Source organism: Squalius cephalus, assembly GCF_949319135.1.
Source record: "Squalius cephalus genome assembly, chromosome: 23".
In the NCBI taxonomy this organism is placed as follows: domain Eukaryota; kingdom Metazoa; phylum Chordata; class Actinopteri; order Cypriniformes; family Leuciscidae; genus Squalius; species Squalius cephalus.
Window position 1 is genome coordinate 7,667,425 of NC_137144.1, and position 18,636 is coordinate 7,686,060.

The window sequence follows — 18,636 nt, forward strand, 5'->3', positions numbered from 1 at the left end:
CAAACTCTTATACATCTATGGACTTACATAATGACAAAAACAATACAAATGTGCCTAATAATAATAATACAGGGATGGCCATCTTCTAAGGTAGGATTGGTCTGTCAAGTTTTTAAGGCGGGGCTTAGCAAAGGGTAGATTCCTTTCTTATTTGTATATTCACACACACACACACACCTATGGAAACCTCTTTGATGAGTTCAGCAGCCGAATGTCCGCCCTGCACCAGTGCACGTGTCCATGTGGACAGATCCCAGTGTGTCTCCACGCGAAACACATGAGACTCGATCCCTCGACCTGTGCCTGTACGTGTAGCAAACACCAAATCTCCACCCAGAGCCGGAGAACTGCGGACGCTGCCTGAGTGAACTAGCCTGTGGACAGAACCAAATACAAAACAGCCGAGGCAGAGCAGTGTGAGTTTATTCAGAGGCTAAACTTATTAAGACAACTAAAAAAAAAAGATGTTAAGTAGCCTGTGTTAATGGAGGGGTCACAGATAGGGTGGAAATACTAAATTACGAATGCTTAAAACTTTGCTAAAGCTAGAGTTTTACCGTGTGGCGAGTAGTGGGTGTGTTAAGAGAGGAGAGGTCCAGCTCTCATACGTCCACGGCACTGACTGGAACAGCAAGATGTCTTTCTCTGTGAGCGCCATGACGACACGTCTGTGCTGATGCCGCCCGCCATCCAGCTCAAGCTAAACACAGACACAACAATCAGCCACTGAATTCATAATCCATTCAGTTTCCATATGCAAAGGAAAAAAATCTCTCTCAACTAATGCTGTAAACTAGGCAACTGTCTTACTTGGAACATCACTATATGCAAATATATTATTGCACAGCTTTAAATAAAAAAATGTGGATATCCAAGTACGGTATATCCAACTTTACCGGCACACAATGGGTGTTTCCCATTCATTAGATAGACTCTGGTTTCAAAAGTTTCATAATGGACCGAAAATATTTTTAAACTCATAAAAGGTCTCTAATGTTGTTTTGTGTTACTGCTTTGGCAAAGCATGTCAAACAAACTCAAATTGAAAGCATGATTTGGCTAGGTGCCGTCATCAGATTGCAAAAGGCTGTGATTTAATTAAATAAATCTATAATCTGATGCGATGCGTGCTCAGCTTGTGATCAGATGGACTCAGAATATGAATTTAACGCGCAAAGTTTCATGCTTAGCGTTTCCCAGTGATATACTGACGAAACAGTTCGTTAGAGACCGTCTCTAAAGTTACATACGACACTGACATACACGTTTCGAACCTCAATAGCATTTGAGAAGAATGACTTATAGTCATAAAACTAATTGTAAAGTGTTCATGTAGGTGTCAGGGATGATGCTTACGGAGCTATGGAGATCATGCATTGACACTCTACTGCTTTTCCTGCAGTTCCCGGATGTGAAATGTTGAATTTTTCTGTCGAATTTGAACCACTGAATTTGTAGAAGCGAATTTGTTTCGGTAGAACCGAAAATTGCCTGTCGAATATTATAGGTTGTATTTCTAAACAGAATTCATATTTTGGATGTGAAATCTGAAAGGCGAGTATGGATTATTGAATTTTTAATAATATAAATGTGTGTGAAATGTTTTGAATTGAAATATTCACAGCTTAAACCAGGTTGAATTTCAGCTTATAAAAATGCAAGCACTTTATTGCAATGCATATTTTTTTCAATTAGTGCAATTCAACAAGCTTTTTTGTTTCAAAAACCATTTGGCCTTATTTTACTTCCATATACATAATCCTGTATCTGAGGCAAAATGATTAAATATTGAGAATGCAACAGCGCGCTTTATATTTTTCTAACTCCAATCGGCCACTGATTGGAACCAGCAGATAAAATCTTCCTTTGATTCGACACACCTCTCAACTTGACACTCAATTAACCGATCGCATTTTAATGATGCAAAAGACACACTGAGGCGAATATGAAAGGCTGAGCGGTGGTGTGTCAGTCCTCACCGGGTTACAGTAAAATAATGACGCAGTTACAAGGTGTGTATAATTTAAACTACTTAGTCAAGACTAACAGAAGCTGCTGTTCAGTTTGCATACAGCTCCTTCTAGTTAATTCTGAACTCTTCCCTCTCTTGGTGAAAGGTGAAAAGGTGAAAGGTTGCCAGTTATCACAAAAAAAGAGCAAAACAAGCCCCTTAAAAACACAGTATAATAAGTAGAACTGTACTGGGGAACATATTTAAACAATATAACTAACATTACTAACATCCTACAAAACTAAAAGGAAGTAAATGTCATTTATTAAGATAAGAATAGACTAGTTTAATATAAAAATAATTAGATAATATAAACTGATTGATGAAGTAAAACAAGAACATGAGATTTAAAAATAATTCAGCAACACTTTATTTAAAGTTTATTTGCACCTACGAGTACTATATATTATACTATAGTACTTTCGTTTACTATATTTATCAATATAGTTTACCAAATAAATAATTTTACAGAGTAAAAGAAAGATCAAACAAGGTGAAGTAATTTCATTTCTAAAGTATTTGAGATTAAGTACTATATAAAGCCCTTTTTGTTGATTTTCCAGAATAACTACAAATATAAATGACTATACCGTGAAACAGAATTTTGATCATATCCCCCCCTATCGAGGAAGATGTCGAACCCACAAAGAGATGCACAATGGAGCAAGCTTTTGTTGATGGACTTGATCTACTCAATCTATGTTTTCATCATCGTTCTGAATCCGAACCAGGTGGAAGTCTTTGACAAAAACATGATTTTCTCAGCTTAGAAATGTAGTTCTCTTACGAGAGGTTCTCTCGTATTGCGTAGTTACTACGCTACGGGAAAGCCTTTCTTTCTCGAGATACTGAAGCCAAAAATTATCCTTAATTTTTATAATCTTGTCAACGCAGTGCGGCAGCCTGCAGACCTAGGGCAGGCTTACTAGCGTGCCCATTGGCTGCCCTGCGGCAACTGCAGCAGCCTACCGCTGAGCCCTTGGCGTGACGTCACGACCAATGAGCGCGCTTGGCGCGCTTAATGCGTCACAGCCCGCGAAAAGGGGTGTGGCTTAGCGTATAAAAGCGGGGCTCGGAGGCTGCTTCTCTGATTTCTGTCTTTTCAGCGAAGCTCTACGCATCGCTGCTCTCTGAGGAAGCCGCCGTCGAAACAAGCGACCAGCACGCCGAGGATCTCAGCCTGAGGACGCCGGCCGCCTTCGCCGCCTTCAGCTTTCCCTGCCTGCTTCGCTATCCGGCGAATATATCCTTTTACTGCTCTGTGTTGTATGTGTTTGTGTGTTCGCCCCGCGACACACTTTGCATCTAAAAGAGCGCGAGGCGTTGTTGCAAATGCCTCGCTCATCCTGTGGCTCGTGCAGAGCCGCGCTCAGCGACGGAGACCGCCACGTGATCTGCGCTCTCTGCCTGGGTTTCGACCACGCAGCCCGCGCCCTTCACGGGCGGCTGCGAACAGTGTGAGGACTTGCCGATGTCGACCCTGCGGGCTCGACTCGCCATGTTTCACGATCCTCCACCTTCTCCGGCTGCCTCTTCCGGGCCGCGTAAGAAAAAACGCCGCTCTCAAAGGCCTTCCGAGCCGGTGGTTATAGCTGAGCGCTCGCCGGAGCCCCTCCCGCGAGCCTCGCTCTCTCCTTCTCCCCCGCCCTTCACCGACGCGCAGCGGCCGGCCTCTGCCCGCACTGCCGTCGCATCAGGGGGTGAAGCAGACCAGCTGGTTACTCCCCTCTGTCAAGCCGCGCAAACGGCGCCGCTCACAAGGGATGTCAGAACGGACGGTCACGGGCTATAGCTTCCTTTACGTTACAAGGAAGCTACCCCCCCCCCGGATGACGCACGCCCTCTCCCCCTCTGTTCGAGCCGCGCAAGGCGCCGCTCACAAGGGATGTCAGAAGTAGACGGTCACGGGCTGGCTTCCTTTACGTTATAAGAAAGCTACCCCGCGTCTCGGTCGCGCGCGTCACTCTCCGGCCACCTCCGTTTCTCACACATTTCTCAGTCCCCTCCTAGCTCAGGCGACTAGAAATATCTATATTGCAGTAAACGAGCCTGTTGTTATACACGCACGCCTGCAAACAAACGATGTCACAGCACATAATGACATCTTCCCGCTCTCTCTCCCTTTGTTCGAGCCGCGCAACTGCGCCGTTCTCAAGGGATATCAGAGCGGACGTCACGAGCACCGGCGAAAGGAGGAAGAGAGAGTGATTTCGTCCCGCTTAGGCCGGACTTCCTCCAATCCTCGCATATTTCTCAGTCCCCTCTAAGTTCAGGCGGCTGGAAATACTAATACTGCAGTAAACGAGCCTGTTTTAATACACGCGCGCCTGCAAACAAACGCTCGGTCATATGCTCGCACTGACTGGAAGCTCATGTGTGCCCCTGTGGCTCAGTGGCAGAACATTAGGCTTCCGCACCAGAGATCCGTGTTCGAATCCGGCTCTGGCAGCAGAAAAACTTTTTTCTGCTTGCTTCTCCGAGTTCGCGGCCAGCTTTCTTACATACAGAAAGCAAACCCGCATCTCACGGGATACATATTTCTCAGTCCCCTCTAAGCTCAGGCGGCTGGAAATACTAATACTGCAGTAAACGAGCCTGTTTTAATACACGCGCGCCTGCAAACAAACGCTCGGTCATATGCTCGCACTGACTGGAAGCTCATGTGTGCCCCTGTGGCTCAGTGGCAGAACATTAGGCTTCCGCACCAGAGATCCGTGTTCGAATCCGGCTCTGGCAGCAGAAAAACTTTTTTCTGCTTGCTTCTCCGAGTTCGCGGCCAGCTTTCTTACATACAGAAAGCAAACCCGCGTCTCACGGGTTAAATATTTCTCAGTCCCCTCTAAGTTCAGGCGGCTGGAAATACTAATGCTGCAGTAAACGGGCCTGTTTTAATACACGCGCGCCTGCAAACAAACGCCGAAACACGACGCTCGGTCATATGCTCGCACCAACTGGAAGCTCATGTGTGCCCCTGTGGCTCAGTGGCAGAATATTACGCTTCTGCACTGGAGAACCGTGTTCAAATCCGGCTCTGGCGGCAGAAAAATATTTTTTTCTGCTGGCTTCTCCGAGCTCGCGGCCAGCTTTCTTACATTCAGAAAGCGAACCCGCATCTCACAGGATGGTGCTTGAGTATTTATGAGCGTCTAAACATATGAGCCATCAAAGCATTTGCTCTATAACGCCGATGGTGTTACAAGTGTAGAAAATGTGCCCACTCCCATGTGCTCACTGCTACACACAAAACACGGTCTCCCCGGTAACGCTCACAGAGCGCACTCTCATAAAGCGGACACATGCCGCTTGAGTACTAAGTGTAGTAAATGTGCCCACAACTCTGTGCTCACACCTAGCTGCTGCCCGCTCTATCACACAGTTACCCGGGTTGCAGATCCTCTAAAGCTCACAAACATTCCGGCTCTGGCCGAAGGTGTCATAAGTGTAGAAAATGTGCCCACTCCCATGTGCTCACTGCTTCACACAAACATGGTCCCCATGGTAACGCGCATAGAGCGCTCTCTCATAAAGCGGACACGAGCCGCTCGAGTACTAAGTGTAGTAAATGTGCCCACAACTTTGTGCTCACACCTACCCGCTGCTCGCTCTGCCATTCAGTTACCTCGGGTCGCACACCCTCTAAGCTCCCAAACACTGGCCGTGTCATAAGTGTAAACTCTGCGCCCGCTCACGTGCACGCGCACTCACTTTTAGACATTACAATCCCCACGCCGCTTTCGCGCCAGGGGTGTTTGTCAGCAAATCGCGCTCCATCCTCTGGGACCGAGCTACCGAACGCTGTACAGCCGGCCAATACTGTTTACCAGCCCCCGTGTTCGAGCACCAGCGGTGCGCACGCCGCTCCATCCTCTCTGATACAGGTTCCCCAATCCCGCGCAGCGCGGCGATCTGAACCCAGAGACCATTCGACCCCTAGCTATGCATGCGGAAGCATGGGAAGCTATTCAGGGCGCGTCAGAATGGGTGCTGAGTACTATAAAACACGGCTATTCGCTTCAATTCGCTCGTCGCCCTCCGCGCTTTCAAGCACAGACGGAGACGAAAGTGAGTTCAGAAGCTGCGCACCTGCTTCAAGCTGAAATAGCGAAGCTGCTGCGCAAAAGGGCTATAGAACAGGTTCATCCTTCTCTGAGCGAGTCGAGCTTTTACAGCCGCTACTTCCTCGTACCCAAGAAGGACGGAGCGTTAAGACCTATTTTAGATCTGAGACATCTGAACAAAGCCCTCATGAGACGGCCGTTCAAAATGATCACAACCAGAAAAATCCTCGCGCAGATTCGCCCAGGAGACTGGTTTATCTCTCTCGATCTAAAAGACGCATATTTTCAGATCCAGATAACTCCCCGTCACAGGCCATTCTTGAGATTCGCCTTCAACGGTTGAGTATATCAGTACACAATCCTGCCCTTCGGCCTGTCTTTGGCACCCCGTACATTACGAAATGCATGGACACGGCTCTCGCTCCCCTGAGAAAACAGGGAATGCGAATACTGAATTATCTGGATGATTGGCTTATTCTAGCGCTGTCAGAGACGGAACTTGTGTCTCACAGAACAGCGCTTCTCAGCCATCTGGAGGATCTGGGTCTCTCGGTCACTGGACCAAGAGCTCGCTATCGCCCCGTCAGTCAATTTCCTTCTTGGAATAGAACTGGACTCGGTGGCTATGACGGCCAGACTGTCGGAGCAGCGCGCGCGCCGCATCCGCCTCCTCGCCGCATCCCTCCAAATAGGCAGCCGGGTTCCGCTGAGGACATTCCAGCGTATCCTGGGGCATATTGCCTCAGCTGCAGCAGCGCTCCAGCTGGGCTTACTGCGCATGCGCCCGCTTCAACGCTGGCTGAAAGCGCGCGTGCCCCACCGAGCCTGGGCGGCCGGCGGCTTGCGAGTCAAAGTGAATCAGAGCTGCATTTCAGCCCTGCAGCCCTGGCTGGCAGCCGTATGGTATCACACAGGAGTGTCTATGGGAGTGATTTCACACCGGAAAGTTGTCTCGACAGACGCTTCCAACCTAGGTTGGGGAGCGCTCTTCGAAGGCAGACCGGTCTATGGCCGCTGGTCAGACCAGGAGAATCTCCTACACATAAACTGTCTAGAGATGCTCGCGGTCGAGAAAGCGCTCAAACACTTCCTCCCATTCCTCCACGGTCACCATGTTCTAGTCCGCACGGACAATACATCGGTAGTGGCCTATGTGAATCGCCAGGGCGGTGTCAGATCAAAGACGCTCTGCACCCTGGCGGAACGCCTCCTCGTGTGGGCTCAGCACTCTGCGCTCGCTGAGAGCCGCGCATGTGCCTGGCCACCTGAACGAGGGCCCCGACAGACTGTCCAGGGACAACGTTCCCCCTGGGGAGTGGTCTCTACACCCCCAAACAGTCCAGTCACTGTGGCGCCGTTTCGGCAAAGCGAAAGTCGACCTTTTTGCGTCAAAAGACAACGCTCATTGCCCAGAGTTCTTCTCGAAGAACGAGGACGCGCTGGCCCAGACCTGGCCCAGCGGCCCGCTGTATGCTTTTCCCCCGGTCTCTCTGCTGCCTCAGGTCATCAAGAGAATCAGGGAAGCGCGCCACACAGTGCTCCTCTTAGCCCCATACTGGGAGAACCAAGCTTGGTTCCCGGATCTAATACAGCTGGCAGACTCAGCCCCCTGGCCGATACCGGTGAAGAGAGACCTTCTCTCTCAAGCCCGCGGCTCGATATGGCATCCCCATCCAGAGCGCTGTCTCTGCATGCGTGGAGCCTCAACGATTACACGCTGATCTGCCAGACGGGGTCATGAACACGATCATACAATCTAGAGCCCCCTCTACGAGGCGGCTCTACATGTCGAAATGGTCAGTGTTTAACAGATGGTGCACTGCTAAGGGGCTCGATCCACAGACATGTGGGGTATCGCGAGTACTGTGTTTCCTTCAAGAGTTACTGGACGCGGGCAGGTCCCCCTCCACGCTCAAAGTCTATGTCACGGCCATTTCAGCGCTCTCTGTTCAGAGCTGGGCCGCGCATTAGGAAGGAACGAGTTCGTCATCCGCTTCCTTAGAGGAGCCAGGAGGATGAACCCCCCGCGACCCCCCTCGGTTCCTATGTGGGATCTTTCACTGGTCTTGGAGGCCCTGAAAGCGCATCCCTTCGAACCCTTGGAAACTGTGGATATGAAATACCTCACGCTCAAAACCGTTTTTCTGATAGCACTGTCTTCAGTCAAACGAGTGGTGGAACAGCTCTTTGTTTCGTTTGGCGGGCGCACCAAGGGTCTCGCCGCCTCGAAACACAGCCTGTCCAGATGGATAGTGGACGCTATTGCTGCTGCTTATGCGTCTAAAGACCTGCAGTGCCCATTGGGCATTCAAGCTCACTCCACCAGAGGCATGGCCTCGTCGTGGGCGTGGTCCAGCGGGATTCCCATTCATGACATTTGTGCAGCGGCAGGCTGGGCCTCCCCCTCCACATTTGTTAGGTTTTACAACCTGGATGTTCCCGCCTTGCAGGCGAAAGTGTTATCAGTCTAAGTCTCGCGTATGCCAGCCCACTATCTGTGCGCGGGCTACGTTGTGTGATTTAGCTCTACTGGTTGAGCTGCACTATACAGGGAATTGTCAGTTCGGACCGGCCGTGCCGCTCCTAACCCCCTAGTGTGTGCTTATGTACGGCGCTAGCCCTCTGTGGGCCGCCCGGCTCTCTGCTATCACGTTCCCCGGGCTCTCCCTGGGACTCATTCAGTGGATGCTGGGCGCGCACGGCGTTGACAAGGGTGTTCCCGTAGCGTAGTAACTACGCAATACGAGAGAACCTCTCGTAAGAGAACGTTTCGGTTACTAACGTAACCTCTGTTCTCTCTAGAAGAGGGAACGAGTATTGCGTAGCCCGCCGTGCTCGCGCCACGAGCTCATTCGCTTCATGCGACAGAAACCAGAGAAGCAGCCTCCGAGCCCCGCTTTTATACGCTAAGCCACACCCCTTTTCGCGGGCTGTGACGCATTAAGCGCGCCAAGCGCGCTCATTGGTCGTGACGTCACGCCAAGGGCTCAGCGGTAGGCTGCTGCAGTTGCCGCAGGGCAGCCAATGGGCACGCTAGTAAGCCTGCCCTAGGTCTGCAGGCTGCCGCACTGCGTTGACAAGATTATAAAAATTAAGGATAATTTTTGGCTTCAGTATCTCGAGAAAGAAAGGCTTTCCCGTAGCGTAGTAACTACGCAATACTCGTTCCCTCTTCTAGAGAGAACAGAGGTTACGTTAGTAACCGAAACGTTTTGTTTTGCTTTTATATGAAACTTACCCACATTCAAGTGTAGATAAATAAATAAAAAATAACAAATGAAGCTAGAAAAAAGAGGTTCTATGCTGTTCTTTCTTTTGTTACATTGACTGTTTACATATTCATAAAACTAAATATTCTGGGGGCCATTGTGAATATGGTGGGGAAAGAGTTAAAGAAGCCAAAATGTAATATTTACATTTACTAGACTGCATCAGCTATTATTTGTACATTGTTAATGAGGATCACAAAAGGTTTGGTAAAGTGACCATTTACTTCACATGTTTTTTGAGCTGCATGTCATGATTGACCTCAGAACGCAAGAGACATTCGGTGTATATGTGTCAAGTCAAGTCACCTTCATTTATATAGCGCTTTTAACAATATGGATTGTTTCAAAGCAGCTTTACAGTGATAATAGGAAATTACTGTAACAGATTGTTTAGGCTTTACAACAGCTCTAGGATAAAGTACATTTTTTGATTGACTGATTCACTTCCATTGCGAAGACCATTAGTTATTAAATTAGGGGGCGCTAACACAACACCGTTCTAACAGGAAAACCCTTAATGTGTGTGTGTGTGAGATACCTGCTCTGCCAGCCAGCCGATGTGTTTGAGCGTGCAGTGTGTGTTGGAGCTAGGGTTGCTCAAGAAGGAGTTGATGTGGGCCAGCATCTGTGGCAAAAGGGCAGCAATGTTTGTGTGGATGGCCGTGAACCAGGAGTGAGCAGTGGCCCCGTCTTTACACCGCAACACCACAGTGTGCTGGCCGTCCGGAGAGTGAAGCTCCAGCAACCTGTACAAAACCAAGCATTACTGAAAACAGTTCTCATTTCAGTGCTGGGGTTACAAGTAATTATATAATCAGTAATTCTTGAAAGTAATGAGTTGAGTATCGATGTTTTTGAATGTACAAAATAATACCCTAGTTTCTATGTATTTATTTCACTATTTTTATAAGCAAATACTGTCATTATTGTAATATCATGAATAATATTTGGTTGAACTAATAATTCACAGCAAGCTAGAGTTCATTTCAGTGTGAAACATAACCTGGAAATGTTTTTATGAGATTCAAATCCAAGTGACATAGTCAACCCCTGGAACAAAATGCTTTTGCTTTCGGTTACTTTCGTAATCTTACACACACACACACACACACACACACACACACACACACACACACACACACACACACACCTGTTTTCCAGGTCAGGCATGGTGAGGTTTCGGCTGATGAAGCTCATTTTAAGCGTGATGACCTTTCTGTCACGAGTTACACTGCTCTTGGGCGACTCGTCGCTGCCGCTGAGGTTTGGAGACTGAAGATGTCCATCCCAAGGCAGATCTGCACTCATTGAGGACTTCTTAAAGAGTGGAGACACCTCCCTGATGTACTTCACTGCACACAAAACATACAGCCTTAGCTGACAATTCACTCTCAGGAACATCCAAAAGAAAAAGACTGCATTCACTGACAAGGCTCTCATTTCGTCACATATAGGTTGCACTGTACAGCCCTGGGCTAATAACACACACACACACACACACACACACACACACACACACACACACTAATCCATTTCATACATACTGCATTATATAAATATATTGTAGCTGCTTCTTAAAGTTTATTGACACATTAAAACACTAAAGAAACATGCATGAATAAGGAAAAACAACACTAATAAGCTACGAAAAAGAATGATAGAGGGATGTTTGGAGAAAAAAAATCCTCTAAACCAATAGAGAGCAGTTTGGTGAAACAGCGTCAAATCATATTGTTAAACTTCAAATCTAGTTTTTGTTTTTATGTCAAGCATGTTCTGGAAGATTTAAAAATTGTTTTGGAAGGATGTGGATAATTATGTTCAGGATGTTCGATAAAAATGGGTGTATTTCATGCATTTTGTATTTTAAACATATAAAAGTAATTAACGGAATAAAGATACTACTATACAGATTAATAATAAAGATGTAAGGAATAAATATATATATATTCAGTGTTGGGTAGGGGTGTAACGGTACATGTATTCGTCCCGAACTGTCACGGAACAGATGTCAAGGTTTGGTGCATATAGTCAGACGACGAATAGTCACAGGCAATCCACTGATTATCTCTGATTATCTTCACTGTGGACATGTATAATAAAATAAAATGACACAACCCTGTATCTTTTTGTTAAATGTCAGTTTTAATGATCAACATCCATTATTATTACACGGCTCTGTGGAATACTTGATTCTGATTGGTCAATCGCGCCATCCAGCGTTATGTTATTCCCAGATAACAGCCGCTGAAAACAGAAACGCAGGCTCATCCGGGTCACCGAAGTGAGCAGCGCTTATACCGCTGCTAGGAACGGGTTTTCTTAATGGAAGTTTTGCATTTGGTGAGCTAATAAAATATTAAAACCCAGTCAAATCAATATTTTGTGTAAAGTTATTTAATTATGCCATCCAATATTGTGGACTCGCTCTCTCGTTTCATACAAATGCAGCTGCTGCCATTTTGTGACTATTGTTTTGTACACTGTTGGATTATAGGATAACAAACAGGTACGATTTTAAAACAGTTTAATCTGAAATCAATATCCCTTATCTCAATTATTTATGTGGGGAAATGCTGTGTATTAAGTGGTAAGACTGTATATGTATCTCTTAAATGTCCGTCTAGTTTGAACTTGAACTCCGCTTTGCGTCGGGGTCCTCATCACCCTGTTGGGGGTTTATTCTGAGAGAACAACTGGCTGGATGTACATTATTCATTACTTAAAGTATAATACGATAAGAAATAAAGACAAGCAAACAGTTTGTACAACTATCTCAGGGGGGACTAAATGCCGCTAGGTAGAACAAACTGTAATTTGCAAAATAAATGAAAAGAAACCTAGCATTGGGGATTTGTTGCTTTTTCCTGTTGTACCGAACTCATATTGAACTGGGACTCCAAAACCAAGGTACGAACCGAACCATGACTTCGGTGTACTGTTACACCCCTAGTGTTGGGGTATGTTACTATTAAAGGCCCCTTTTCACAAGATGTAAAATGAGTCTCTGATGTCCCCAGAGTGTGTATGTGAAGTTTTAGCTCAAAATACCCAACGCATAATTTTTTACAGAATGTTTAAATTGTCATTTTTTGGGGCTCAGAAAAACGCGCTGTTTTAGTGTGTGCCCTTTAAATGCAAATGAGCTGCTGCTGCACGGCACAGGGGGCGGAGCCTCACGAGCTCGCGCTCAGTCTCTCAGGACAATTTCATCTCACGGAAATGATGATAATATCAGAAACTCTCAGTAACGGTGTTCATTTCGAGTCGGACAATAATGCCTACAGAGTCAGAGTGCTGTAGATGGAACAGGTATAGTTTAGTAGTTTAATTACGGTTATAACGTATTTGTCATCTGCTTGTATGTATCCATTATTAATAGCCTACAAGTCTGCTGTTTCGGACCAGGGGCCTCATTTATAAAGCTTGCGTACGCACAAAACGGGGCTGAAAACATGCGTACGCCAGTTCCTGCGCAAAAGGTGGGATTTATAAAGAAAAACTTGACGGGAAAATTTGCGCACCTGCACACAAACTCTGACCCATGCGTACGAACGTTTTGGAGATGGAGCACTTTGGCGATACCGATGGTGAGCTGGAGTTAAATGTATTTTTGGTCACTTTTATACAGAAAATCTAAAGAAAATTAAACATATACAGAAAGATTATACAAATACAATTTCAATCACCAAGCCTGTCACTTGAAGCAAATATCCATTCCTTCTTAAATGTCCGCGGCAGCGAGCGTGTTGAGCCGTTTAGTGAAACTGACGCAAATAACAGTTTAAATAAATAAAATACTTCTGATATAAACATTTATATTAAATATGCCATTCAAATTAATGGAGTTAAACACTTAAACATGAAATCATTACTGAAGTTACAACATTTTTTTTAAATTCAATCATTAGAAATATTTGTTGTGGATGCGATTGTTTTTGAACACTTTTCCTGTGGTGTGCTTTAATGTTTTAACCACAGAGATAATTGCTTATCATGATAATACCAGATTGTCTGAGAAAATAGTTTCGTGCAAATAATGCCCAAGGCCTATCTGTTTCCATTAAAAATATAAATCAATTAAAAAATACAATTCGGCAAGTGGAAAAGATTGAGAAAAACTTTCTCTGAAATGTATTTTATACTATTTGATTTATGTAGGCTATTCAAAAACAAGGCAAGGATAGACAACTACTTGATTTGTATTAATGTAATGTTTCTTGTACCGTTTATATCATTTGCATATGATTATTCATCCACGTGATAACGTTTAAGTTATCAAGTGGATGAATAATCATATGCAAATGATATGTAGATGAGGATCTGCATAGTAAAACTAGGCGTTGTAAGCTCCATATATGGTTATTTCGGGTGGAGACGCATGTACGCACAATCTTCCGCTGACTGGGATTTATAAAGTGAATTCTGCGCAGGTTCTGGCGTACGCATGGTTTTATAAGTCTGAATATTTTTTTGCGTATGCCATTTTTGGCTTTCGGGCGCACGTACACTTTTAGTAAGGTTCCTACGCACAGTTTTATAAATGAGGCCCCAGGTCCGAATGATGATCAAACATATACTGGTGATGAGTTTAATAAAGTTTTTTGTACATCACACAAAAGATGAAGCGTCAGTTTTACTTCAGAAAATCACTATAAGAGCTGAGTAAACACATTAAGTTATAAGAAGTGCGCAAGTACATAAACGAATTTCGGTGGATTTGAGGGAGCATTTTCTTTAAAAACAAAATAATTCCACCTCTTCTTGGCTGCCTCAGATTTCGGGAGTAAATAGAGAGAGAGCTATGTGGATTAATACATCCAGCTACACAACACCTACAACGAGGAGACATTCTCATCTATGGCTGTGAACTCGATCAGGGCGGGTCAAAACAAAGGTGATTTGACTCGGGATGAAAATAACAGCGTCTCGACGACATGGCGACAAACGTGTATTCCTTTTTTGTGTATTCCTGTGGGCGGAGGTTAGTCAAGAAACGGTTCTAGTGACGTCATTAAAGAAGGAAGTAGAGGGATGTAGTCCAAATCAACCGTTCACTGTAGGCGTCTTCTGTTAAATAAAATATCTCGCTTGGCATTGAACTTTGAGCGTTTATAATTTTACAGATATTATTTATACTCTACAACAACATTACACACTAACTAAAGTTTGAAACATGGGATCACGAAGAACAGGACCTTTAAAGGGGTGGTATAATGCCCTTTTCACAAGATGTAAAATAAGTCTTTGATGTCCCCAGAGTGTGTATGTGAAGTTCTAGCTCAAAATACCCCACAGATATTTTTATAGAGCATGTTACAGTAAAACGCACCGTTTTTGTTTTGTTATTCCACTATTCATTTCCTTCTCTCTGGGCCTCGAGTTTTTTCACGTAGTATAACTGCGTAGCGCATCTGTGTTGTACGTCACACGTAGGCTCACTATTGGCCGACGCTGGTCAAGTGTGTGATGCGTGTGACGTACAACCCAGACGCGCTACGCAGTTATACTACGTGAACTAACTCGAGGCCCAGAGAGAGGGAAATGAATAGTGGAATAAAGTCGTTATTTTTGGGGGGGTTTTGCGCACAAAAAGTATTCTCGTCGCTTTATAAACTTAAGATTGAGCCACTGTAGTCACTTGGACTACTTTGATGTCTGTATTAACTTTTCTGGACATGGACAGTATACCGTACATACATTTTCAATGGAGGGACAGAAAGCTCTCGGACTAAATCTAAAATATCTTAAACTGTGTTCCGAAGATGAACGGAGGTCTTACAGGCTTGGAACGACATGAGGGTGAGTCATTAATGACATAATTTTCATTTTTGGGTGAACTAACCCTTTAACATTTACCAGGAAGTTCCAAAAGTCACATTAAAATCCTAAGTTAAAGTTAATTAAATTAAAGTTAATGACCTACATAAAATACTTGAATTCTTACATTATATTTAAATGTTTGGAAAGCTGATGCATTTAGCTAAATGTTACAGAAGTTTGAACATACAGGACTGTAAGAAGAAAAAACACAGACACACACACGAACATAGTTTCTCAATGATACTTGAGCAGAAAAACACTTGGCTGGGCCAAAGACATTTGAGGAATTCAGTTTGGATAGATGAATGCGTGCAAGTATTCGCAGAACAAGAATAAGGCTGGCTGTATGTGCTTTTACGAACATCACAAAATCTACACAAAATAGTAGCTTTTTACTTTTATCTGGGCTTTCAACAAAAAGAAAATTCGACAGGTGCCAATCTACCAACATGCATTATCATGGCGTTGCCTATAGACGAGCACAGACTCCGCCGGAGTAGGTTCACAATCTGATCGAAACTTTATGTGGCAGTGTTTTTGACGTGTTTTCGTGCTCGTCTATAATAGGCAACACTATCTGGGTCGAGAACACTTATCAGTAACCGCACTGATTCCCTCTTCACCGTTCTGGATACATTTTAAGTGCATCATTCTGTATCCAATCATTTGGCCGGATCCCGTGATTTCCTCAAATATAATAACCACTGGTGGTGGATGAGGAGAGATTCCCTGAAATTATTGTAAAGTGCTTTTAAGTGTAGGCCTACAGTAGACATATGAAAGCGCTATATAAATGCCTCATTCATGCATTCATTCATTAAGATGGATATCTTGATCCAGTCTGAAAAGTGTTTTCGCCTGTAGGCTAAAGTCTATTTCGGCGCAGTATATTTCATAATGTCCTATAGCCTAATGCCATGTTGGTAGACCTGTAGATTTTCCTTTTGTTGAAAGGCAAGATAAAAGTAAAGCTATTATTTTGTGAAGATCCAGTTTACACACACACACACACACATACACACGCATGAATGCCTGTGCGGCAATGTGAAATAACGGCAAGCACACACGCAACTTCTACAGAAGACTGTATTCTGGTAATGTTTCGACTTTAATCTCGAAATATTTCGACTTTAATCTCGAAATGCTAGAATCTTTTTTTTTTTACGGATTTTTTTTATTTATTTTTTTTTATGTTGCGGTTCAGGGCTTCCGTAACTTCACAACTGTTTAAAAGAAAAACTTTCAAACCCTATGGTCAGATTAAAACCCCTCCAATTAAAAAACATTTTTAAAAAAATTGATCAAATTTAGCAGCAACAACACCTATTTGCGACCAATTAGGTCAATAACCCAAAGGTTGTGGGTTCAAACCCTAGAAGAGTGATTCTTGAACTATCAAGCGTGGCACTGGGTTATGTTTTTATTGAAAGCTGCTAATTATGGCTGGATATATTTCTCTTCATTTCAGAATTATAGTCTGTGTCAGTATCCTATTCCTTCTGCAAGCTCTTCTCACCTTCTCACTAATCACAGCTGAATTAATCACTCATTGCTGATTCACCTCAGTGTAATAATGTCAATGTTGTAAATGCACATCTTTTTCAGTGGAATATTCCAGTACTGGTATCGTGCATCATCATGGGATCATTTCTAAGCCATTTTAAGATCTCATTAGATCCACCAGGACCATCAAAAATAATTCTGATTTTAATTAGGCCAGTGCCACAGAGGATAATGTATGTGTGACTGTGAGCAGAGCCCATCTCATGCGGACCTGTTCCACATATTTCACTGTCAGTCTCCATCTCTCTTCATGGTGGTCTAGGCCTATTTGATTATGAATGAGTTATGCATATGCATAGTTTAAAAAATTCTTTAAGATACTAATGAAAAACTGACATGTGCTGTACCGTATACATCCAAACAAATTTAAATGAAATCAAGAGCTTGAATTTGAAATCAAATCGATTTGTGATATCGGTGTGAATAGCCATGTTTCCATCAACAAACAACAACAATAAAGCATGAAGTAGGTTGAACTTGATTTTGTCCATTGAGAATCGATTGGATTGTAGAAAGTGGGTATTGCAAACTAAATTAATGTAGGCTAACTGTTTTTGATTAAAGATAACAAAGACACATTTATTACAAAATAAATGAAATGTGTGCACGGAGAAATAATTTATAGTAAATACTGCAGCATTCCATAAAAAAATAGGAATTGTAAAGAACGAAATGAAATTTTGATTTTGTGGAGACATTAAAAATGATGAAAATCGATAAACAGAGATATGTCTTCACAAAAAAGATCGGCTTGATAGCCAAGTAACTTACAAAGTACAACTGTCAATCTCCCTCTCTCTAGGCTATATCCCATTCCCACACGTTCCCTCCGGATGTTTGGAGAAACATTAATAATCATCTGCAAGATAGATGATCTGCTTATTACCAGAAAATACATATTCATGTTAGCACTACTTCAATGAGTTTCATAACTTCTCTAAGTGATTTTCAAATGTTAATGTAACTCGGGCCTCTTATCGACCTGAATTATTTTTCTTTTAAAAGAATAAAATGAACTACTGTTTACTAGTTGAAAACAGTTTGAACTCAAAATAATGCCTAAATTAATGATCAACTGTGTGTCATTCTCAGACGCTTCGTGCGGGCCTGCTGAATCCCCGCGGCTCGAGTGATCGTCTTACCCTCCAGCGTCACCTCCTTCCCGGCCTTCTTCAGCGCCTGCACCGCCGCGTCGTGCGTGGCGTCGCGGAGGTCGCTGCCGTTGACGGACAGGATCGCGTCGCCGACGCGCAGGGCTCGACTCTGATCCGCCGCTAAACCGGGGAAGATCTTTGATATGAGGATGGGCATGCGATTCTCCCGACCCCCTTTAATACTGATCCCCAGTCCACCGGACTCCTGCTTGACTATCCGAACCCTCCGAACCCCCTCCGGCCCCGCCGGGTCACAGTAACCGCTGGACTCCGAGTCTGAGCCGGTCCCGTTGAACCGACCCGGGCTGTCGTATTGCCCGCGGCTCTGAAAAACATCTCGGTTCTGTTCGTTGCCATTGGAAACACCGTTTCTTAAATGCGAGTTGTGCTCCGAATATCCCGCGGGCCCGCCCGGTTCGCCCTCCGCCGTCAGTGTGAGAGTGTCCCGTGTGAGTTCCGCGGAGACCCGGACCCAGCGGTCACTCAGGAGCAGGTCCAGATGACCCTGTTTCTCCGCGCGGGTCCACACGGCCATGATCAAACTTTAACTCATCATAAAGTTTAAACTCTCTCGACACACCCACTCACACGCACATTTCCCCAGAGGAAGCGAGAGGGTTCGATTTTATGTCTGTTAATAAGTTAAAACATCGCTATATCTCTGCAGCGCTTTAAGTTTGTGATCACTGCACGAAGAAACTATAAAATTAAAAACATCCTTAGATCGGACGGCGGAGATAACCATTAGATTTGTATCT

General features: G+C 44.5%; 1 protein-coding gene across 1 annotated transcript in view; it reads right to left on the reverse strand.

Annotated features, from left to right (window-relative positions):
- Nucleotides 1–18,636, reverse strand: part of sntb2 (syntrophin, beta 2) — a 28,701-nt gene extending 10,065 nt beyond the window's left edge. The window contains exons 1-5 of the mRNA XM_079858701.1: nt 17,867–18,636; nt 10,489–10,690; nt 9,877–10,084; nt 558–700; nt 178–374 (exon numbers count right to left, since the gene is read on the reverse strand). Coding sequence (XP_079714827.1) covers nt 178–374; nt 558–700; nt 9,877–10,084; nt 10,489–10,690; nt 17,867–18,413 — 1,297 coding nt within the window. The 5' untranslated portion in view covers nt 18,414–18,636. The remainder of the gene's footprint in view (nt 1–177; nt 375–557; nt 701–9,876; nt 10,085–10,488; nt 10,691–17,866) is intronic.